The sequence below is a fragment of the Papio anubis genome, chromosome 6 (assembly GCF_008728515.1).
Source record: "Papio anubis isolate 15944 chromosome 6, Panubis1.0, whole genome shotgun sequence".
NCBI classification, from domain to species: Eukaryota; Metazoa; Chordata; class Mammalia; order Primates; family Cercopithecidae; genus Papio; species Papio anubis.
Genome location: NC_044981.1, coordinates 117770595 through 117791495, shown reverse-complemented (window position 1 = coordinate 117791495; position 20901 = coordinate 117770595). Strand labels below are relative to the sequence as shown.

The following is a 20901-nucleotide window of genomic DNA, read 5'->3' as shown; positions in this document are numbered from 1 at the left end:
CCCGAAAGATGCCTGCATCCTAATCCCTGGTACCTATGAAAATGTTCGGTTACATAGCAAGGGAGAATTAAGGTCGTAAATGGAATTAAGGTTGCAAATCAACTGACCTTTAATTAGGGAGATTATTCTGGATTATCCTGATGGCTTTAATGTAATCCCAGTGGCCTTTAAGAGTGGCAGAGGAGACAAAGAGAGATTTGAGGATGCTAGCTACTAGCTTGGAAGGCAAAGGAAGCGGACATGATCCTTAAATGCAGGCAACTTCTAGAATCTGGAAAAGGCAAAGAAATGGGATTCTCTCTTAGAACCTCCAGAGAAGGAATACAGCCCTACCAACTTTGATTTTATCCCAGGGAGACTTTTTTGTAGCAGCAATAGAAAATTAATGCATGTACTATACAAAACTCAAGAAGGTCATGCAAATTAATTGAAATTAATTACTTATTGAATTGACTTAGAATCCTTTATCATCTGATTTTTTTAAAATGCAAACTGGATCTAGTATATGGATTTTACTAGATAAAGAAAATATTAAATCTCTTGCTTTATGTTTCTATCATGATTATCTGTGTGGTTTGGCACTTTTAAAGTCCATCCTTAATTTTAGCTCTTTTTTAAAAATGAATTTCCGTATGTTCAGGTTAATTATATACGACTGAGAATTAAATTGTCTAAATCAGAATTTCTCTAGTTCAAAATGTTTATAATTTTGGAAGGATCTAATAGGATTGTGTTCTTGTTCTTATGGGGCAGAGTTCTTATGGGGCAGAGTTCTTATGGGGCAGATTGGCAGAGTAAAAGTTAGCGTTACCTGGCTTCCCATTGGCTAGAGCACTATTACCAGCTCTGGGAAATAGATATAATATAATGATGGCCAGTATTTTAAATAATAACGTTTAGGACTGTAGTAGTCTAAAAAATCTTCTCCATCACCAGTAAAAGATTGGATTGTTTAAAATATATGTAGTTTTAGTGTTAAATGTCTTTTAAGTCTTTCAAATTTTTAGAAATGTGCCCATTTGTATATAGCAATTTCCCGTTTTCACAAAACTTGTTTAACCAGGATCTTTCATTGTGTAATTTAACAGTTTATTTCCTCATGAAGAAGGAACATCAAATTCTGAAGGTAGAGTTATAAAAGCCAATATTTATGTGTGAAGAATTGTTATGAAAACAAAGTTTAATTCCCAAATTAATAACCAAGCAAACGGTGAATGAAAAAGCTTTTAATATACACTTCCCTTTGCATGGCTTCAAAAGTAGAAGAAAAATATTTAAAACAAATTTCGCATGATTGCCATGCAAGGAGAATTCCCTGGGGCAAATTTAGAATGTTTATGGCCAACAAAAAATAATATTCAGGTAGAAATATTCAATGTTTTCGATATTTAAGTATATCATCTATGTATTCACTGTTAAAATATGGCCAGAAAGTTGAAAGGAGACTAGGAAGGACAAATTATTTTTATGTCATATTTTAATTTTGTAGATCACTTAAAACCCACTTTGATGGCTTCCCACTGCATTTCTGTCTCTCTAGGTACCTTATTAATATTTTGAAGTGCACTACGGTGGCTCCATGACTCATGTGTGTAGAAAATGATAGAATATAAATCTGAACTGAAAGAGTCTATATAGTGTAAATCCCTCTATTCATTAATATCTTAAGTTAAAACTAGTCTATATAATATAAATCCCTCAATTTATTAATATCTTAAGTTAAAAACTAGTCTATATAGTATAAATCCCTCTATTTGTTTTTTTTTGTTGTTGTTGTTGTTGTTGTTGTTTTTTGAGACGGAGTCTCGCCCTGTCGCCCAGGTTAGAGTGCAGTGGCCGGATCTCAGCTCACTGCAAGCTCCGCCTCCCGGGTTTACGCTATTCTCCTGCCTCAGCCTCCCGAGTAGCTGGGACTACAGGCGCCCGCCACCTCGCCCGGCTGGTTTTTTGTATTTTTTAGTAGAGACGGGGTTTCACCGTGTTAGCCAGGATGGTCTCGATCTCCTGACCTCGTGATCCGCCCGTCTCAGCCTCCCAAAGTGCTGGGATTACAGGCTTGAGCCACCGCGCCTGGCCCTCTATTTGTTAATATCCTGAGTTAATACTAACATTCGAAAATTTTATTTGCTGCCTCTAAGGTAGACTTTCTGAAACCGATCTAGTGATTTCTTTTCTCTTAGTATAGTGCAATGAGAGCTCATTGTATTCAGGGTTTAAGAACATTTAAAATGGGGCTGGGTGCAGTGGCTCATGCTTATAATCCTAATGCTTGGGAGGCCGAGGCAGGTGGATTGCTTGCCTCCAGGAGTTCGAGACCAGCCTGAGCAACATGACAAAACCCTATCTCTACAAAAAATTAGTGGAGCATGGTAACATGCACCTATAGTCCCAGCTACTCAGGAGGCTGAGGTGGGCGGATCACTTGAGCCCAGGAAGTCAAGACTGCAGTGAGCCATGATCACACCACTGCACTACAGTATGGGCGACAGAGTGAAACTCTGTCTCCTTTAAAAAAAAAAAAAAAAAAAAAAGACAGAGGAAAAGAAAGTTTAAAATGGTTCTTGCTGCCTTCACAATATACGATAATCTGCCGTAAAAGCCAGATCTCTCTCATTGTAAATTTTTGGTTATGTATTTTGCACAAGTTGTTCATTTTCTCAGCTAAAAGTTAACTTCCAGGGAGTATGAGGGATAAGAGGAATGAAAGCTTTGGGTTTGGCTGAACTTTCTTAATGCATCACATTAATCATGTAAAATTCACCACTTCTCAGTTTGCCACAGAAATAATGTAACATAATAATAATAAATATTTGCTGTGGGAAATAATAATGATCATTGTAATAAATTACATTTTTGAACAGTCATTTGCCAGGTGCTGTGCTGAATCTTGTGCATAGATGATCACTTTTAATTCTCTCATTAGCCAAGTGAAGTATAGGTACTATAATTACCCGCATTTACGGATAAGGCTTAATGAATTATCAATAACTGCATTAAAAGTAGTTAATAAGCACACTTACAGCTTGCTTGAGATTACATAGCCGGTAAGTAGAAGAGCTAGTGTTCAAACCCAGGGATTGTCTACAGCTCCTGAACTCCTGATCACTATGCGGTGCTGTGTCCTGGCCCCAATATTAGTTGAGTCAGAGGATCGAAGTTTTTAGTCCCATGGAAACTTTGAACAGGATGAAGCATTATATTTAGGAAGGAGGATAGTAGTGGAGAAAGTATGAGCAAACATCTTTTCTTTCATACTGTAGACTGGTTACCATTTACTATACATCTCCTATGTGCCAGCAACTGCGCCCAGCCGTCCAAGGACAAAGCCCATGCTTTTTCCAGTACTCCACCCTGCCCTTGTGTAGGCTTTTCCATAAGCTAATTTCTACAGGAGGATCTATTTTCTAAATGTTTAAAGCAGTTTCACACTGTGGTCTAGTAATGGAGAAAGGTGCTTTTTCATAGATAGGAAGATGTCATTCCCACAGTCCTTGCCAGTTGGACATTGAGAGGAGCTCTGAGGTGGGGAAACATATTCTTTGGCCTTCCTCTATCTTTCCCCATTCACATGGTCCAAAGATTTCTGTCAATGGGTAGATTTAAGTATCTGTGGGTAAGATGGCCAACAAAGCTGGCTTGTAAGTCCTAAGGGACTTGAAACACAGATGGTTCTCTATACATCTGGCCTGTTGGTAAGTCGCAGTATTTAACAGAATTTAGTAAGGTATAGTTAGGAAATAAGGTTTTCCTTTTTCCTTATGACATCTTCTCTAAAGCCTGAGTTGTTGACTTTTCAGTAAGCCTTTAGTTTTGCTAAGGTTGACTATTCTGTTCTTGTGACAAGGTGTCACTATCACAATTTAACAATTCTATAGCTCGATTTTTCCCACTGGTGTCTGAACTGCGCACGTTAATTCTTCATAGAACCCTAAATACAATGTACAATATCACACAACACACAGCTTTCATTATGAACATATTAGTAACCTCTGGTTATATATACCATGCATGTCACATTTTCTAAAACTGACATTCCTCAATATTGCAAAATATAACCAGCATAAACTTGTCTATATCTATAAAATTCGCAGTCTTACATTTCTTTCCCTTGTTCTAACTCCCTCTTTGAGAGGATCCAAATGAAGATTATCCTCAATTTATTACATCTCTCTTTTTACTTTTATTTTCTATTCTTGTGTCCATTATTGATAATCCTGCAAAGCTCTTTTAGACCCCCTCTCATTTCCCAAGGCCACCCTCTACCTGCCCTAATCCTTCAGTAACTGAAAGGAAATGAAGTTTGTAATAGTTGTAAAATCTTGAGGAGCGAGTAGTTGATCTTTATCGCAGTCATACAGTTCATTTGTGTAGATTATATAAACTTGTCTTGGCTGAACTACACATACCGTCTAGAGGAGAGAATTCATGCATATTTCTTTAGAAGAAGTGTGTACCAGCTTAGGCAATACAGGAGAAATAGTCCTTCCCTAAAGAAGGGCAGAGAGGAGTATCAGCAAGGCAATCTCCAAATATTCAACCTAATAGGAAAATGAAAGCTAACAAAGTATGTGTAACAGCAACTGCAAAGAATTAACATAAAGCATTTTATCATTAAAGGTTATAGAAAACTTATCCCAGAACAGAATAAACCCATAACAAAGGTATAATTAACAATGAAAAAATAGACATAGCTCTCTCCAAAAGGGTCCCTACAGCAGTCTTTATTTCTGCCTTCCCTCTTCAGTGAAGATGAGGGATGGTATCTTTTCGGTTCCAGTTTTTTAAGTGAAGAACTGTTGGGCCACACTTTGAATCTCTTTCCAGAAGTGGAGCTTGTGGTTTTGGTTTTAATGATAAAGAAATAAATGAAATAGAAGCATAAGAAAAATGTACTGGAGAGTCTGTTTTTCTAATAGTCTGTGACTCTGTTTTTATTGAAAATAAGTATTTAAAACTCACTGGGCCAACTCTGCTGGTGGAGAGGTAAGAACAAAATTGATCTATGAAAGAATGTAAGTACCTTAGGATCACTAAAGTCCTGGGCTTGGAGGGGCTTCAGATAAATGAGCATAAGCATACCTTGGCTAACTAAAAATCCTAACAGCAGAAAGCCTGCCCTGCAGCAGCCTGCAAACCATCACTGCGAAGAAATCTTATGTATTACTGGTGTCCTAGTTAATTGAGGTAATTTAGGTGGAATTGACATTGTCTTTGAGAGACATTAGGTAGTTCAGGACTTAAAATATCACCTTCACTGCCATTAATCTACATATTGTTGGGCCATGGAGTAGTATTTTGGCTTGGAATCTTCTAGATTACCCAACTCTATTGCATTATAATGGCACCATCAGCCTTACTGGGCAATTTGATTTTTAGGGTAAGGGATACAGTTAGTAGAGTTCTACCATACAATCTAGGTAGGATCACTGTGGGGCTATTCAGAGAGGGAAAAAAATACCTATACTCTATAAAGATTAAATTTTTAAAACTGCCATTGCAATTAGCAAAAGTACAGAAGTAATAATGTTTAAAATTGTAAAATAAATAGAAATATGCTGATTATAAAGTAAAATAATACAGTAAAAGATTTCATATAACCATATAGAAAAAATTAGAAGTAATGAATCCCTGCTTTTAAAAATACATAAAAGAAAGAGATAAAGTAGTAATTTATCTTAAAATAAAAAGCTAAAAGCTACAAATCCAGCTTTTAAAAGCAAACTTAGAGGATACAGTGATCCCCTCAACTGTTGTGGGAACATAGTCCTGGTGTTAACACCTTCAGATGGGGGCATGCAAGGCTCCCCAGGGCCAGTGCAACAACCAGTGACCTACAGGAATTTGGCTGATGGTCTGAATCTCCCCAGTTTGAGAGTCAGGGAGATGAGGGTAGGGTTGGGTGGGAGGTGGGGTTCCCTATGAATTCTGGGCTCATGTAGAAATATTATCAAGCTAGAGGCTCCCCTGGGTTTACTGAGCATTTGCGTGTTTATATTTCTAGACAATCTAGTACCCTCAAGACAATTATCACCTATCCCTCCCTTCGCACATAGGCACATCAGGTTTGATCATTAATTCTACTACTTTATTTAAAAACAAACACAAATAAACTTTGCCTTATTGTTTTGTAACAATGGTTCTGTTAGTCATACATGCAATATTGACATCTTGTATTTTGGGGTGTATGATATGGTAGCTTATTTTTATATAGTCCTTTCCATGTTTGTATCTTTAAATCTACTCCTGAGTATGAAATTATTTTAAGTGTTATTTGTTTAAGAGATAGGGTCTCACTCTATTGCCCAGGCCAGAGTGCAGTGGTGCAACCATGGCTTATTGGAGTTTTGTACTCCTGGCCTCAAGTAATCCTCCTGCCTCAGCCTCCTGAGTAGCTGGGACTACAGGTACATGCCACCAGGCCCAGCTAATTGGATTTTTTTTTAGAGATGGAGTCTTGCTATGTTGCCCAGGCTGGTCTCAAACTCCTGACCTGAAACAGTCCTCCTGCCTTGGCCTCCCAAATGCTGGGATTACAGGCATAAGCCACTGTGCCCAGCCTAAATGCCTTTTATAGTCAAATCCTAAAGAATTATTCATTATTTACAATGTTGTCTTCCTGCCTCCTGTCTTCGTTATCATGAGATACTAATGGCATTTTTAAGGAACACTCTAAACTTTTACAGTACCTATTATCAAGTGGGATCATATATCTTATTTGAATTTTGACAGAATTTTTTTTTTTTCTTGAAATCCTGACCTCCACACTTCTTAACTTTTCTCTTAAGTTAATTTTTTGTTTCTAAAAGTATATGGATTTCCTGCCTTTAAAAGCTTAGAGGACTGTAGACAGTGTTTGTGAGTGGATGAGGAAGTTGAATATAACCTGAGGAATATATAAGTTACTCCTACAGCTTTCTCACCCATTACCTCCATCCTCTCCCCAGGGGCTTTTCCACACAGGCACACATACCCACACCCAAACCCACACCCGCACACAAGCACATGCACAGAGTGAGAATCGATGTTATTGATGAGGGTACTCCACATTCTTCCTATGTTCTAGTCTTGGGTGAAACAAGGACTGAAAAGATTATAAATTCCAAAGTAAGTATACCACCTCTCAGATCTTTAAGAAGGTGTTACTAAAATAAATGATGTCATATCAGATTGCCAACATTTGTTTTCACTCTTCATACTTTAGGCAGTTGAATGCAAAATTGATTAGTTGGGAGCTCATGCGTGATTGCTGTATATATCTAACTTCTATAAGTGTACATAAAGTAGATGTTAACAGAACCTGTATTTTGCTTGTGTCAACTTCCTTTTCTGGAGACTTCTGGTTTTCTCATAGCACCTCCCACCTTCTAATACACTATATAACTTATTTACAGTGTTTCTCGTCTCTTATTTTTCCCCATCCTGAGGCATGGCCACTCCACTTGGCACCATGGAGTTCATAGCTAATATTTGTAGGACCAGTTTGAATGCAGGAGAAAAGATAGAAGCCAAACAGAAGTGGCTTGAGTGGTGAATGGGACACGAGGAAGTAGATGTGGTACACTACTCATTGGTGAATTTTTTTCTGTGAAGGAGAGAAAAAAGGTGATAACTAGCAGAAAATGTAGATTTGAGGTAGGTGTGTGTGTGCGTGTGTGCGTGTGTGTGTTTGTGTGTTTAAGGATGGCACGTTGTAAACATTTATATTCTACAAAGGATAGTCTTCTTGAAAGAGGGGTTGACAGTGCAGCATAAGAAATTTTTAAGAAATCGTTGGGAAGAATTGGCCTTTAGTAAGAAGGGGGACGATTTCTCAGTTAAAGGGGGGAGAGGATGACAAACTGGCAGATGGAGGGAGGTTTCCTGAGTTGGTGGAGAGAGAAAAGAGTCCTCATCTAGTGGTATTTAGGTTTTCAATGAAGCGTGAGATAAAATGAAATGATACTAAGGCAGAGAAAGAAACCAGTTTGGGGAGAGAGATAGCAGTAGTGAATTTCTGTTTTGGAGTTTGGGAAGGCAAGTTTATTAGGGAATGTAGTGCAGTTGCCAGGAGTTGGACATTTGAGGTTTGAAATCACATATTTAAAGTAAAACAAGTCTGTCTGTTGAGTGATTTTCTCCAGTTGTTTTTATCCACAGCTGCTCAGGTCCAGAGTAGGCAAGTAATTGAGCTGATCCAGGCTTGACAAGGGGTGAGAGAGAAGCAAGGGAGATGAAGTTATTTGTAATGATTCTAATGATAGACCATGGACTCAAATTTGGACAGATTCGTCAAGAAATATTTTAAAACCTTAATTATGCAAATATACTTCCATATCAAGAGTCTAGGCTTAAAATGAGACTATCTCTTTAAATCCTGTTTCTATTACTTACTATAGGACCTCAGGCAAGTTATCTAAGCACTCTCTGCCCTAGTTTTTTTCATCTGTGAGATGGAGACAGTATTGTCACCCAAATCACAGAATTGTAATCCAAATTGAATTTACACATAGAAAAAGTTTATCCAAAAAAGTTTACTTGGTACAAATTGAGCACTCAAATAGCATGTTATTACTGTGATTAATATAATACATCCTGACCTAGTATGTTATATTTTACTTTGCACAGCAAAGAAGAAATACTTTTCTTTCTGTGATTGTCTTATCTCAGGGATAAGACAGTTCTTGTCCCCACATTTGTATTTTTACTTAACTCATCTTTAGTTTTGTTATGTTATATGCCTTTATAATTATAATTGGAATGGAATGATATATAGCAAACCTCACAAAATCCAGTTATAAGCATAAAATTGGATAGCTAGTAACAAGTATATTTGGTAAGTATCAGTTTTTGGACAAGCAAGATGCCTTCTGATCATCCTTTAAGATTTCATGGAAAAATATCAGACCACTCTAATGAGGAAAAATGGGTTTAAGAAGTATCTTCCCCAGAGCAGTCCTTTGCCCAGAAATCAATATTTTACCAGTCTATCAAAAGTGCATGTCCTTTGCTGTTGGTTCATTGTGTTACATATTAGGCAGTATTGCAGCACAACTTTTTTTGTTTTATTTGTTGGTGCTACAATCTTATATTATTTGTATTTTACTTTCTGTGACTTATCAGTACACATTGTTATGAATAATAATAGGTGGAGGGATATACTACGTCTTAGCCTTATGGGCTTAATATTTTGATAAAGTCCATAAAATGCAGAGATTATATGTTATCCCAGCTGGGGCACTTCAGAGTAAGGGGACACTTTTAATAGTTATACTAGGATGCTGATGTACAATTCCTGTATACAATCTAGTATAAAGCAGGATTTATGCTGCTTGAAGTATAGTTTTCAAAATAGGCAAAAAAATCTTGACTCTTTTATGAATATAAAAAGAGCATGTTTCATTTAACTCATAATAAGGGAACCAGTAAGAAGTTATAATAGGTTCCAAAGAGAATACAAAGTGTCACCTATTTATAGTCAGATTAGGGATGCTAAAATGAGTTTACCTCTGGACGCAAAGCTGACAAACTGGTCAATATCCACAGGACAGTAATCAATTGCATTCCCCTGGGCACAATTTGCATTTATATGGACAGAAATCATTTGCATTACTATCTGTTTTCTTCAGTTTGCAGAGCTTAAAATAGCTCAAAGAGAATTTAAGCTTTACAGGATACCCACTGATTTTTTGCCCACAGCAAAGACCTTCACAATTTTTCCCTCCACAGGCAAAACTGGATGGCTGGCCAGCCTAGTTACATGTCACATGTTCTCACTATTGTTTGCTTCATGTGATTTTGTACTTAACTGTTAATTGCTACTTTGTTGGGTTTTTATTTTTAATTTTTTAAATTTTATTCTTGGATAGATTCCCATGGCTGTTGCCTTTTAAAAAGAGGATTTTTAGTAATAAAATCATAATTTTATTTTAGAGCTTATCAAGCTGCACAATATGAAGTCCCACTCCCTGTTCATATTTGAGATTAATTAGAACCCAAGCTGTTGTTATTTTGGGGTAAAATGCTACTATTCTGTTTTGGTTGCCTACTCTGGGAGAACTTCAGGCATTTTGGCAAGAGGAGCTGAGCTATCTGCAGCTGTTCAAATACTTTAAGCCTTTGGGTTCATTGTGGATTTTGCTTTAACCTTCTCCCCTGACTTTAAAAAAAACAAAACAAAACAAAAAAAACCAGCAGCCAACTGCATCTCCTGTTTTTTATTTCTGTTGTTTGGTAAGCGGCAGTTATACTTTTGTAACCAGAGGCTGTATTTATTTTCTGTGTTGGCAGTTCTGCCTAATGAATCAACTGGTATTGAATTCACAAAGGGAGATGCCCATTCCCTCCCTCCATCTGTTTGCCAAATGTGTGTGTTCCCCTCAGCTCTCAATAGTGGTTTCACTAAAAAGAGCCATTAGCAAGTGGTGTTCACCTTGAATTCTCAGTTCTCAGCCTGACTGAGAAATAGTGGTATTTTCCTCTTGTAATTATGTAGAGGCTGTGTGAGGTGAAGACCCACACCTGTAATTCCAGAGAAAGCATATTTGTTGTTTAAGTGTAATGTCTGGCTCTACATGACCGATGGCTTTAGTTTGATTCTTGAGCCTTGGTTTGCTCCTTCATGATGGGATGTCTGTCTCTGGACAATACTGTTGTCATGGGGATTGAAATTCCCTGCAAGAGAAGACAAGAGATCAATGAATCCTAGTAGGTTCTCTCAGACTGGGAGCCCATGATGCCTTACTGGAATTGCATTACCTCCTCAGCAAATCCTTCCATATTTGTTGGTGATAGGGAGGAAATTTTTCTGAGACTCTGCATTTCTGTAAAGCTCTGAGCCTAATGATGAATACCAAGAATTTATGTCAAACAACTTCAGTACCCACTCCATGGGCTTTGGAGCAATTTGGATAGTATCACTACCATCAAACCAAAAGGGTGGAATGGTTTTGTTGGTGTTCGGTAGTGGACTATGAAGTAGAAGTATTTGTCTCTGCATTGAAGTCAAGAATCTGGGTAGAGGAGCCAGACAACTTTCCAGCTCTTTCTAAGACAGATCTTCACATTGTAGTTATATTATTTTGTTTGCGATCTTGGAATTTCCAGGATACATACCCAGTTGCTAATATTTCCAGGATACATACCGAATTGCAAATACACACTTTAAATATTTTTCAAAGGTAAGTTTGAGTTATTTGGGGTTTTTGTTACCTGTGTGTATGTAACAGTGATGATGTTCTTTTCCCAGTGACATGCCCCAGTTTTTGATATATTACATAGGCTTAAAAACTAATTTCTCTTGAATTTGATTTTATGAATGTTGTAATATCACTGTCTTAGGTACTATGCTGGTTCATTTAACTTACTAAATAATTTTATAAGAACTAGGTGTCATTTAAGAAGTCTTTGGAGCACTATTATGTTATTAATATACCCTGACCTAGATAAGGGGCAGTTAACTCTTTTTAAATGTAAGGCCACTGACCCACCAAAGTCATGAACTGTTTATCTAAGAAACTTAATTGAAGCATTCCATTTATGTTTTAATCTCAGTTTATTATCCCAAAAGTTCCATCTAAGGTATGAATTAGTTTGGAAATTTACAGAAACAGAGAAAGTATACAACTTGCTTTTAAAGTGAAGAACATGAGGAAAATAGTTTAATACATATAGAAAATAATAATACTGGTTAATGGGAGGAAGCTGAGAAGAGGAACACCGAGTCAAAGTGGCAAGAGACACTTGCCTGAGGGGAGCGGGGAATCCAGATACACATGAAGAGAAGAAAGGGTAGATTTGCGCAGAGGGCGGTTCGACTCAAGGTAGAAGAGGAGGGAGGCTTCATAGATTGTGGGATGATGTCATTCAGAGTTAAACTTGTTTCTGCAGCCTTTGGAAATATGACGAGACTTCTAAAGGGTAGTGACTCTCACAGCACTACTTCTGCTGTTGGAGGATTTGTTCTGAATGATATCTACATCTGCTTAACAGATATGGGTGTATTCTGGAGCCTGCATTGATCTGGCCACATCAAGTCACGGCCCAAGGGTTCGTGACAGTCACATTTTATATCTAGGTTTTAATTTTTAGTTTCAATTCTGTTTGAAATAGGCAAAGCAAAAAATTTCATTTGTCTTTTCACAATGTAGTTGCTCAAATGAAATTTATTATTAAAAAATTTTATAAAAAACTTTTGTATAGAGAGATGAGGTCTCACTATGTTGCCCAGCTGGTGTCAAACTCCTGGGCTCCCATCTCAGGCTCCTAAAGTGTTGGGATTATAGATGTGAGGCACCACACCTAGCTAAAATTTATTATTAATTTTTTTTTTTTGAGATAGTGTCTCACTCTGTCACCCAGGCTAGAGTGCAGTGAAAGGATCTTGGCTCACTGCAACCTCCACCTCCCAGGTTCAAGTGATTCTCATGCCTCGCCCTCCTGAGTAGCTGGGACTACAGGCAACCGCCACCGCACCTGGCTAATTCTTGTATTTTTAGTAGAGACAGGGTTTCATCAAGTTGGCCAGGCTTGTCTCAAACTCCTGACCTCAAGTGAGCCACCTGCCTTGGCCTCTCAAAGTACTAGGATTACAGGAAGAGCTACTGTCCCTGGCCGATGTTTCAAATATTAAGTATTAATTGGGCATTGGGTTTCTCGATGGTTCATAATGAGGGTAATTTTGCATGTATTTTTAAAAATTTGAAAAAAAAATCATTTCCACTTGGGTATTTCCTTTTTGGCCTATATGATGTTTTTTGATCTTTTGTTTATTTTTACAATTTTACCTTTTTTTTTCCAGCCATCAAACACAGACCACCTGTTGGGACCATCCTAAAATGACCGAACTCTTTCAATCCCTTGGTAAGTGTTATTAATAGTAACTAATTAACCTAAACAACTGAGAACTGTGTATTCTTTTTCTTTTTTTCTTTTCCTTTTTGTTTTTTTGAGACAGAGTCTCACTCTGTTGCCCAGGCTGGAGTGCAGTGGTGTGATCTCGGCTCACTGCAACCTCTGCCTCCCGGATTCAAGCAATTCTCCTTTCTCAGCCTCCTGAGTAGCTGGGACCAGAAGCGCCTGCTGCCACACCTGGCTAATTTTTTGTATTTTAGTAGAGACACGATTTTAGCATGTTGCCCATGCTGGTCTCGAACTCCTGAGTTCAGGCAGTCCACCCGCCTCGGCCTCCCAAAGTGCTAGGATTACAGGCATGAACCACTGTGCCCGGCCGAGAACTGTATATTCTTAAATAGGAGCTAATCACCAGCTTTTCTTACATGGCATGTTAATGTTAAAAGAATCATGTCATTGACATTTAAAAGCAGTTAAACTTCTAAGGGCAATGCGATAAACAAGTATTGCCTTTCTTAGGAGAATTGTGTGGTTTGAAATCATGTGAGCCAAAAGGACTTGATTTACAGGGAGGAATGTAATTGTAGGTTTTACCTCCTTCGTATTGAGTCATCTTAACCTTCAGCTTTGCATGCAAAAATATATACATAAATATACAGTTACAATATAGCCAACTTCAATTCACTGCCTTAAATTTGCTTTTGGCTCACTTTTTATTTAGTACATGTCATCAACTTAGCTCACCTTGTTTAAATTTGTCTAAATTGTTAAAAGCTAAATTCATTTTTATACAAAAATGCAAGAAAACACAGATGAGAATTCCGATTTTGTTTTAATTTCTAGGGCAATGTGGCTTTCAACTTACTGTTTAACCTACTTCCTCTGTTTGGTTCAGTGGGTTTTTTTAAAGTTTTCTCTTTGGGTAGCTAAGGAGATGCTGGAGAGAAGAGCAGCACCTGAAGCCTCCCTCTCCTGTTTCAATAAAAGGGATGCCCCCTTTTTAATCTCTTCAAATATTGGGCTTCTGTGGGAGTTTTTATTTTGGTGGGTGAAGGGTCCTGCAAAAGTTGGACAAACAAAAGACATATCACTGGTTTGCTTAGCTTGTAAAACAAGGGGCAAATTTTGATGATATCTGAGTTTTCTTTTAACTCTACTAATCTCTGATACTCTGTCTTTAGGGGACGAAGAAAGAAATTGCAATATCTGTTGTTTCCAAAGGGTTGAGTATTGATTATAGGATCATTTTAACGAGATCTGCAAAAGGACAGAAAAACAAATCGATCAGGATGGGAGGAACATAGAATTAAGATGAGCTTCATGGATAGTGAGCTGGACAGTGTGGCTGGAAGAAAATGAAGTGTCCTTGGGGGACATGCCCCTGGAGGAAAATCTCCTTTATTGGGAAAAAAAGGAAGGGCCCTCTGCCTACTGTGCAGTGCATTTAAGAAGCTGTGCTTTCTCTTCATTACCTTCCTCTTTTTCCCACCAATGAACTGAAAGGGGTGATACCTTTTCTCACCCATCATAAGGGTCATAGTGACACTCCTATAACAAAAGACAGGTCAACCAGAAAAGCACAAGAAATTTACTTAATCAAAGTTTTACCTGACATGAGAGCCTTCAGAAGACTCAAAGACAACAGGGAAAAGTATCTATTTTTACACTTAGATTGAGTGAGGAATGGATGACTGCTTTGAATTGTGATTGGATGAAAGGGTATAATTTAATGATAATAGACTGAGAAGGGAATTCCAGCAAGGCCTATCTGTTCAGATTCTTCTTGGCTTCTCCCTGCCACATATTCCTCTAGGGACAGGATATCTGTTGCAGGAGAATCTTCAGGAGAGAAGGGTGAAGGTCACAGTGAACTTGCTAGATTTTATGGCTTGCTTTGGGCAAGAGGAGTTCTAGTTTTTATGACCCACGTTGGGGAAGAGGAATTCTGATTTCTGTTTATCACTTTGGAAGGAGAAAGAGGGGCAGGAGACAAGAGACCCAGAGGTCAGAGAGACCTTACTTCTGAGGCCTTTCAGTCTCCTTCATCTCAAAGTACTCAACTCACCATGTTCTGAGTCCTGATACCTGTTTGAAAATACTTTCTTAGAATTTTCTGTGTAGCACTGCTTTGAGATGTATCTCAATATGGTCCTTAAGATCATTTAATTTTTTTCTTGGATACATGTTGGGGAATTTGGGAGAAGACTTTTTATTTCAGGCAGACATAATATTTTTTCATCATCCAAAGTAACCAAATACATTCTTGGCATTCAATAGATATTCAATAATAAGCCTATCTTCGAATTGTTCCTTTTTCTATTTCAGCTGACCTCAATAACGTACGTTTTTCTGCCTACCGTACAGCAATCAAAATCCGAAGACTACAAAAAGCGCTATGTTGTAAGTTATTCTACCAAAGTTAATCAATCTGTTACTTGAATTGCCTTTTTAAAAAAAAAAAGAGAGAGAAAGATAAATGAAGAGGATGGAGTGTTTGCCGAGTTAATCTGGTTTTCAGTGTTCCTCACTCAAGGAGTTGGTTTTGTTTCTATAAATATTTTATTACTTGCCCCATCAGTGTGCAGTACTGAACACATGCCATTCTTACTTGGAGAACAAAATTAACCAAAACACAGGAGTAATGTAAAAAGCTTTTTCAAAAATTGTGCTGCCACCCAGTTTAAGAGGATTAAATCAAAGAAAGTATTAAGTCATGTGTTTTCAGTACCTTTTGCCCATTTGGAAGTGTAGAGTTCCATTTTGTCTCAATTTGTATGAGACAAATGTATATAAAGAAACACTAAAAAATCACATTCCTGATCTAAATTTGAACTGGCACCTTAACAAGTTAGATAAAAGGCTCTGTTTTCTTTTAAATATATCTTGAGACATTTAGTATTATCAATGCATTTTTCCTGTGGAGGATGTGTTCAGAGTGGAATTCTGTGACAGTCCTTTCATCAAAAGGATATTTTCCCCCCAAAATAACCTAAATTAAGTAGCAATGTGAATACTTAGCATATAGATTTATGCTACCTGGATTCTATTTGTGGTTGTAGTTCTAATGATTGAGTCTACCCTAGGCCTTGTCAGATAGTTGATATGGAAAGTGATATTTACCTATTATTTTAAGATAGGGTAAATTGAAAAGTTCCAAATATTCTTGTTTGCTACCTTTTGTTAACTGTTAATATATGTCTAGGCAGTTCAGTGATGCTTTGAAAATTATGCTTTGAAAAATGATATGTTAGGGTTGAAAAATCTGCTCCTTGAAAGTCAACGGAAATTAGCAATATAAATTTTAAGCTGGCTACATGAAGAGAGTTGAGGAAAGAGAGGTATAATGTCATTCAGAGAAAACAGCAATACAAAGCTTGAAAATAAGAAAAACTTAAGCTATATATGGAAGAGAGGTCTACAGGGCTGAAAGACACCTCCAGATAAGTCTATGCAAGGAAGAATGAGATAACCTTGACTCTTGCATAATCCATAGAACCTCAAAGATAATTAGCAGGTTGTAGTAGTTGCAGCAAGTGTTGCAGAATTACCAGGACAAATGAAAGAAAGCCACCACCCTCTGGCTACTGATCAGTATGTTGAGTGAAAAGGGAATAGGAAGTAAATTATGAACACACAAAAGGGATGTTTGGTCAGCGCAGGAGTCCGTGGTGACGGCAGTTTTGAAAGAGGCTCAGCTGCACCTCCAGGATTCAGCTGATGGGTCTGGAAGTTCTTCTCAGGCCTGATGAGCTGTAAAATGGGGACAGATGACTCAGCCACAAAATTTCCATTGACAGAAGACTGCTTTGTGTCGTTATGAACATGGTCCCAGTTTTCAACAACACTTCTGGGTGGCTAAACATATTAACACATTTAGTGTTTTCTTCTCTTGGTTCTTTGGGTTCCTAAAGAAAAAACCCCCCTTCTCAGCTCTTCCCCTCAAACCTGAGATGAACAGAAGGGACTCCTCCAACTTCTAAACTAAATTGGTAGTGACAAACAACTAAATGACAGCTAGAAAAGGGCTAGATTGTATTGGATTTCAAGTATATGAGGAGCTTTTTTCAGAGCCAACTGGCCTTCACTTTTCCCACTGCCTTCTCCCACTGCCCTCCAGCCAAGGCCTGTGGGCCACTCCTGGAGCTCACTAGTTTATTATTAATCTGCTTCTTCCTCTCCCTTCCTTTCCATTTACTAGAAATACCCTGACCCTTTCTCTGCAATGGCCTATAACCCTTTATTCCTCCCAAATACTGTTAAAGATTTACCTCTTTTGGAAACATTTATAAGCTAATCCTACCTGTCTCCATGGTTTTCCCAGTAGTTTATGATTGCCTGTAATAGCAGGTTCTGTCACCTTAGTGACAAGTGCTTGCCTTTGTGTGCTCGAATAATGTTAGGTGATTGCCCTGTCTCCACTGTGAACTACTTTCAGTCATGGCTGTCTCTCATTATGTGCAAATCCCCACCCAGCATAAGGCAGAGGGCAGTGTCATTGTTCATTCATTTGTTGGGCCCCAAGATTGTGCAGGAAATAAAACATTATAAAGGGACTTGATTCTCACAATCAAGGAACTCATATTTGGAGAATGTTGCACAGGGACCCAATGCCCTGCTTACAAAAGATTCCTGGTGCCCTTAGAACAGAATGGTCTTTGCCTGGCTCACCTCTCTATCCACCTCCTTCCCTCTGCTCCACCGGGGTATCACCATTTCATCATCCACTTAGTGATAGAAATGGCAAACTCTGTATTCTATTCCTCCTGCCTAAAAAGCACTTGTCCTAGCTCTTTGTATAGGTTGGTGCAAAAATAATTGCAGTTTTTGCCATTAAAAGTAAGTTAGGGTATTTCATTAAAAGTAATGGCGAAAACCTCAATTACTTTTGGACCAACTTAATACTTCTGTTCTTCCCTTGGCTGGTACACTCATCCCTGTAGGTCTCAATGTTGTAGATCACCTCTCTTTTAATGAGGTTTTCTATGGCTCCTCATAGAACTGTTCTTTTCCTTAGATGACACTTCTGGTGCTTGATTTAGGCACTAAGGCAAAGTGTCAATCATAATTTTTAATAATCTGTTTATTAGTTATTGTTTGCTTCTCCATCATGGGAGGGATAAGTCTGTGTTCTTCTCTACTTAGGATCTCAGACAATTTCTGGCACAGAGCAGGGGTTGCTTAGGACACACTGAGTGAATGATTTGAGTTTGAAGGTTATATAGCAGTACGCCGGAAGACGTGTCCAAGGAGATTTATAGCAGCACTTTTTAATAGTAAACTTATTCAGATTTGGCATATTTATAAATATAATACAGCAACAAAAATCAATGAGCTAGTAATCAACATCAACATGATTTAATCTTAGAACTATAAAATTAAATGAAAAAATTAAATAGCAGAAAAAAATTTCTACCACTTTGTTCCATTTATACGTAGTTCAAACCCATGCAAAGCTAACTGCTTTATTATTTGGGGACACATAGACACTTCTAAAAACTGAAAATGAAATACAAAGGTTAGTGGTTAGCCCCGTAATTGTAAGAGGATGTAATTAGGCAGGATTTCCAAAGGGCTTCCAAGATAGTGGTAACATTCTATTTTTTTTTAGCTGTGTGATGGACTAATGGGTATTTGTTCTATTATTTTCTTTTAGACTACATGTATGTATTTTCTGTATTCCTTTGTATTTTGATTTTGAAACTTTATGTGATAGGTAATAGCAGAGAAGCAAAAGAGAAGTATATTCTGAGGAGGAAGAGAGTCCCCTCATTATGAAGAAGGCAGGTTTCCTTGATTAGTGGGCATATGAGCCAGGCTATAAAAGGCACCTGGGATTTAGGCATGAGGCAGTTAATTGAGGATAAGAAGGGAAGGAGTTATCTGTGTGAGAATTAAGGTGTGGATGGTGTTCGGGGAACATCAACTTATAGAGTCTGAATGGAATAGCTTAGCTATTTGTCCAATATCCAGAAATTTCCTTAAAGTTAGTTTAGGTCAATTTGAAGGTCATTTCTTTCCTGAAATTCCTTTCTATTTTGTTCCTCAAGTTCTTATTGTGTTGTATTTCATGTTTGGATATTTTTCATTGTAGAATGGGAAGCCATGAGACATTTTCTTTATTGTGGGAGTTTACAGATAGGGCCAGAGGTGGAAGTATGCTTTAGGGAATAGCTAAGCAAGACCAAAGGGCAGAGAACAGAGAATGGGTAAATAGTTCAGGCAAAGGATGATCCAGGCTGAGCTGACTGGGAGTTGTAGGAAGGGAGATGAGGGTCTGGGTTTTAAGGCTGCCTGAGGGAGAACTGATGACTGGGGGAACTGGGTAGTTGGTAAATTGTGGAGGGTAGAAGAAGGAAGGATGTTAGGATATTTCACGGTTTGCAGATTGGATTTCATCATGACAAGAAGGCTAGGCCTTTATGGGTAGAGGTTTTTGAAAGAGAATTATGTAGCTCTTGTAGGGATCAGAGCAATGGTACGCAGGTCAAGTGTTGAGGCAGGAGATCAACAGGAGAAAAGAGAATCTGGAACCATCCAAAGAGAAGCAATAACAGAAGTAAGGGGAGTGAGTGAGGGCCTCAGGCTCACAGAGTGAAAGGCCAGATGTGAAACCTTGAGCTCTGCCTATATTTCTGGGGAAGAGGAGATAGGAGAAATGCTAAAATAATAATAACAAAATAATTTTAAAAATAAAGAATGGCTACATAGCTTGACACCTGGAGAAGTGTCAGAGAAGCCCAAGATTGGGTGCTAAACAGTGTTCATTGTTTTGCAGAGCAGGAGAATGATGATGCATTTCTATTCCATCCACTGTGCCTTATATGTGGGGTTAAAGAAAAAGTCAGAAAGTTGGATAGAAAATGATTCTGCTGTTTGTTTCATTTACCACATGACTGAGCTGTCATTTGTCTCCCTTTTAAATGAGAAAATCTTAATCATAATTTTCTATGATTTAAATGCAGTCAGTTCTTTAAAGGTACGTAAATGTGACACACTTCAGGAAGATTTATGCTTGACTTAGGCACTAAGACAAAGTGTCAGAGTAAATCACTAAAAATTGAAGACATGATAGTCTGTGGGATGTGGCAAATCAGTGTCACAGCTACAGAGTGTATCACCAGGGAGACTTCAGAAAGAAATGCAGGAACAGCCTGATGCAGGAAATGGACTTTTTGGAATTTGGTCTGTTGTCACCTGATGCCATGTGGCGATCCAATAGCAGTGCTGTGTTACTGGCATAATTGATGTTGGAATTCAGAAAACTTTGAGCCTTTTGGCCATATTTGAATATGTTCCTTGGTGTCTGTGGGGAGCTGTAGTTCCCTAGCTACTGCCCTTTATTAAACACTTTCCTTTGTCAGGCACTTTGCTTCTGCCCTCTAGAGGTTTACAATTGAAAACTGTACAGTTGACCCTTGACCCTTGACACCCCAAACTTAACATTAACAGTCAAAACATATTTGATATGCTATGTATTGTATACTCTTACTCTACAACAAAGTAAGCTAGAGAAAAGAAAATATCAAGAAAATAATAAAAGAAAATATATTTAATATTCACTAAGTGGAAGTGCTCATCATAAAGGGTCTTCATCTTTGTCGACTTCATGTTGAATAAGCTGAGGAGGAGGAAGAAGAGGTTGGTATTGCTGTCTCAGGGGTAACAGAGGCAGAAAGGGTAGAGGAGGTGGCAGAGGAGGCAGGAGAGGCAGGCACCCTCAGTGGTTAACTTTAATTGGAAAAACTCCACGTGTAGGTGGACCCTCACAGTTCAAACTTGCGCTGTTCAAGAGTCAAGTGTACAGGGCAAAGAAACGAGGTAAGAATGACAGTGAAAATTTCAAATAGTTCTTAGTTTTTTTCTGACACCATCTCTAACTCATATGAGGATTATTTGACTTATTTTTTTGCTATTAGCTTAAGTTTACCAATGATACATTTGACATCTGAAGGAAATGAATTGTTTCGTTATCCAGACTTGTATGTTTTATGTTTATCTTTTTTTAAAAAAAAAAGAAAAAGAAAAAGAAAAAAAAAGTCTTCCCTGTTGAGTTGTTTTTGAAATCATTTAATC

At 37.9% G+C, this 20901-nt stretch overlaps 1 protein-coding gene and 2 long non-coding RNA genes across 18 annotated transcripts in view; 1 reads left to right on the top strand and 2 right to left on the bottom strand.

Moving 5' to 3' along the window:
* Positions 1-20901, top strand: part of UTRN (utrophin) — a 590704-nt gene that overhangs the window by 491002 nt on the left and 78801 nt on the right. For all 16 annotated transcript variants that reach the window (XM_021936868.2, XM_021936864.2, XM_021936872.2 and 13 more), the window contains 2 exons: positions 12776-12837; positions 15154-15228. In XM_021936868.2, the coding sequence (XP_021792560.2) occupies positions 12776-12837; positions 15154-15228 (137 nt within the window). The remainder of the gene's footprint in view (positions 1-12775; positions 12838-15153; positions 15229-20901) is intronic.
* Positions 7997-10497, bottom strand: LOC116275463. Its single transcript, XR_004184587.1, has 2 exons — positions 10409-10497; positions 7997-8178 (listed from the first exon to the last, which is right to left on the bottom strand). It is a non-coding gene; the product is annotated as an uncharacterized LOC116275463 (long non-coding RNA).
* LOC110742999 lies at positions 10556-17217 on the bottom strand. The gene is made up of 3 exons (XR_002521371.2): positions 17129-17217; positions 16464-16578; positions 10556-10650 (listed from the first exon to the last, which is right to left on the bottom strand). It is a non-coding gene; the product is annotated as an uncharacterized LOC110742999 (long non-coding RNA).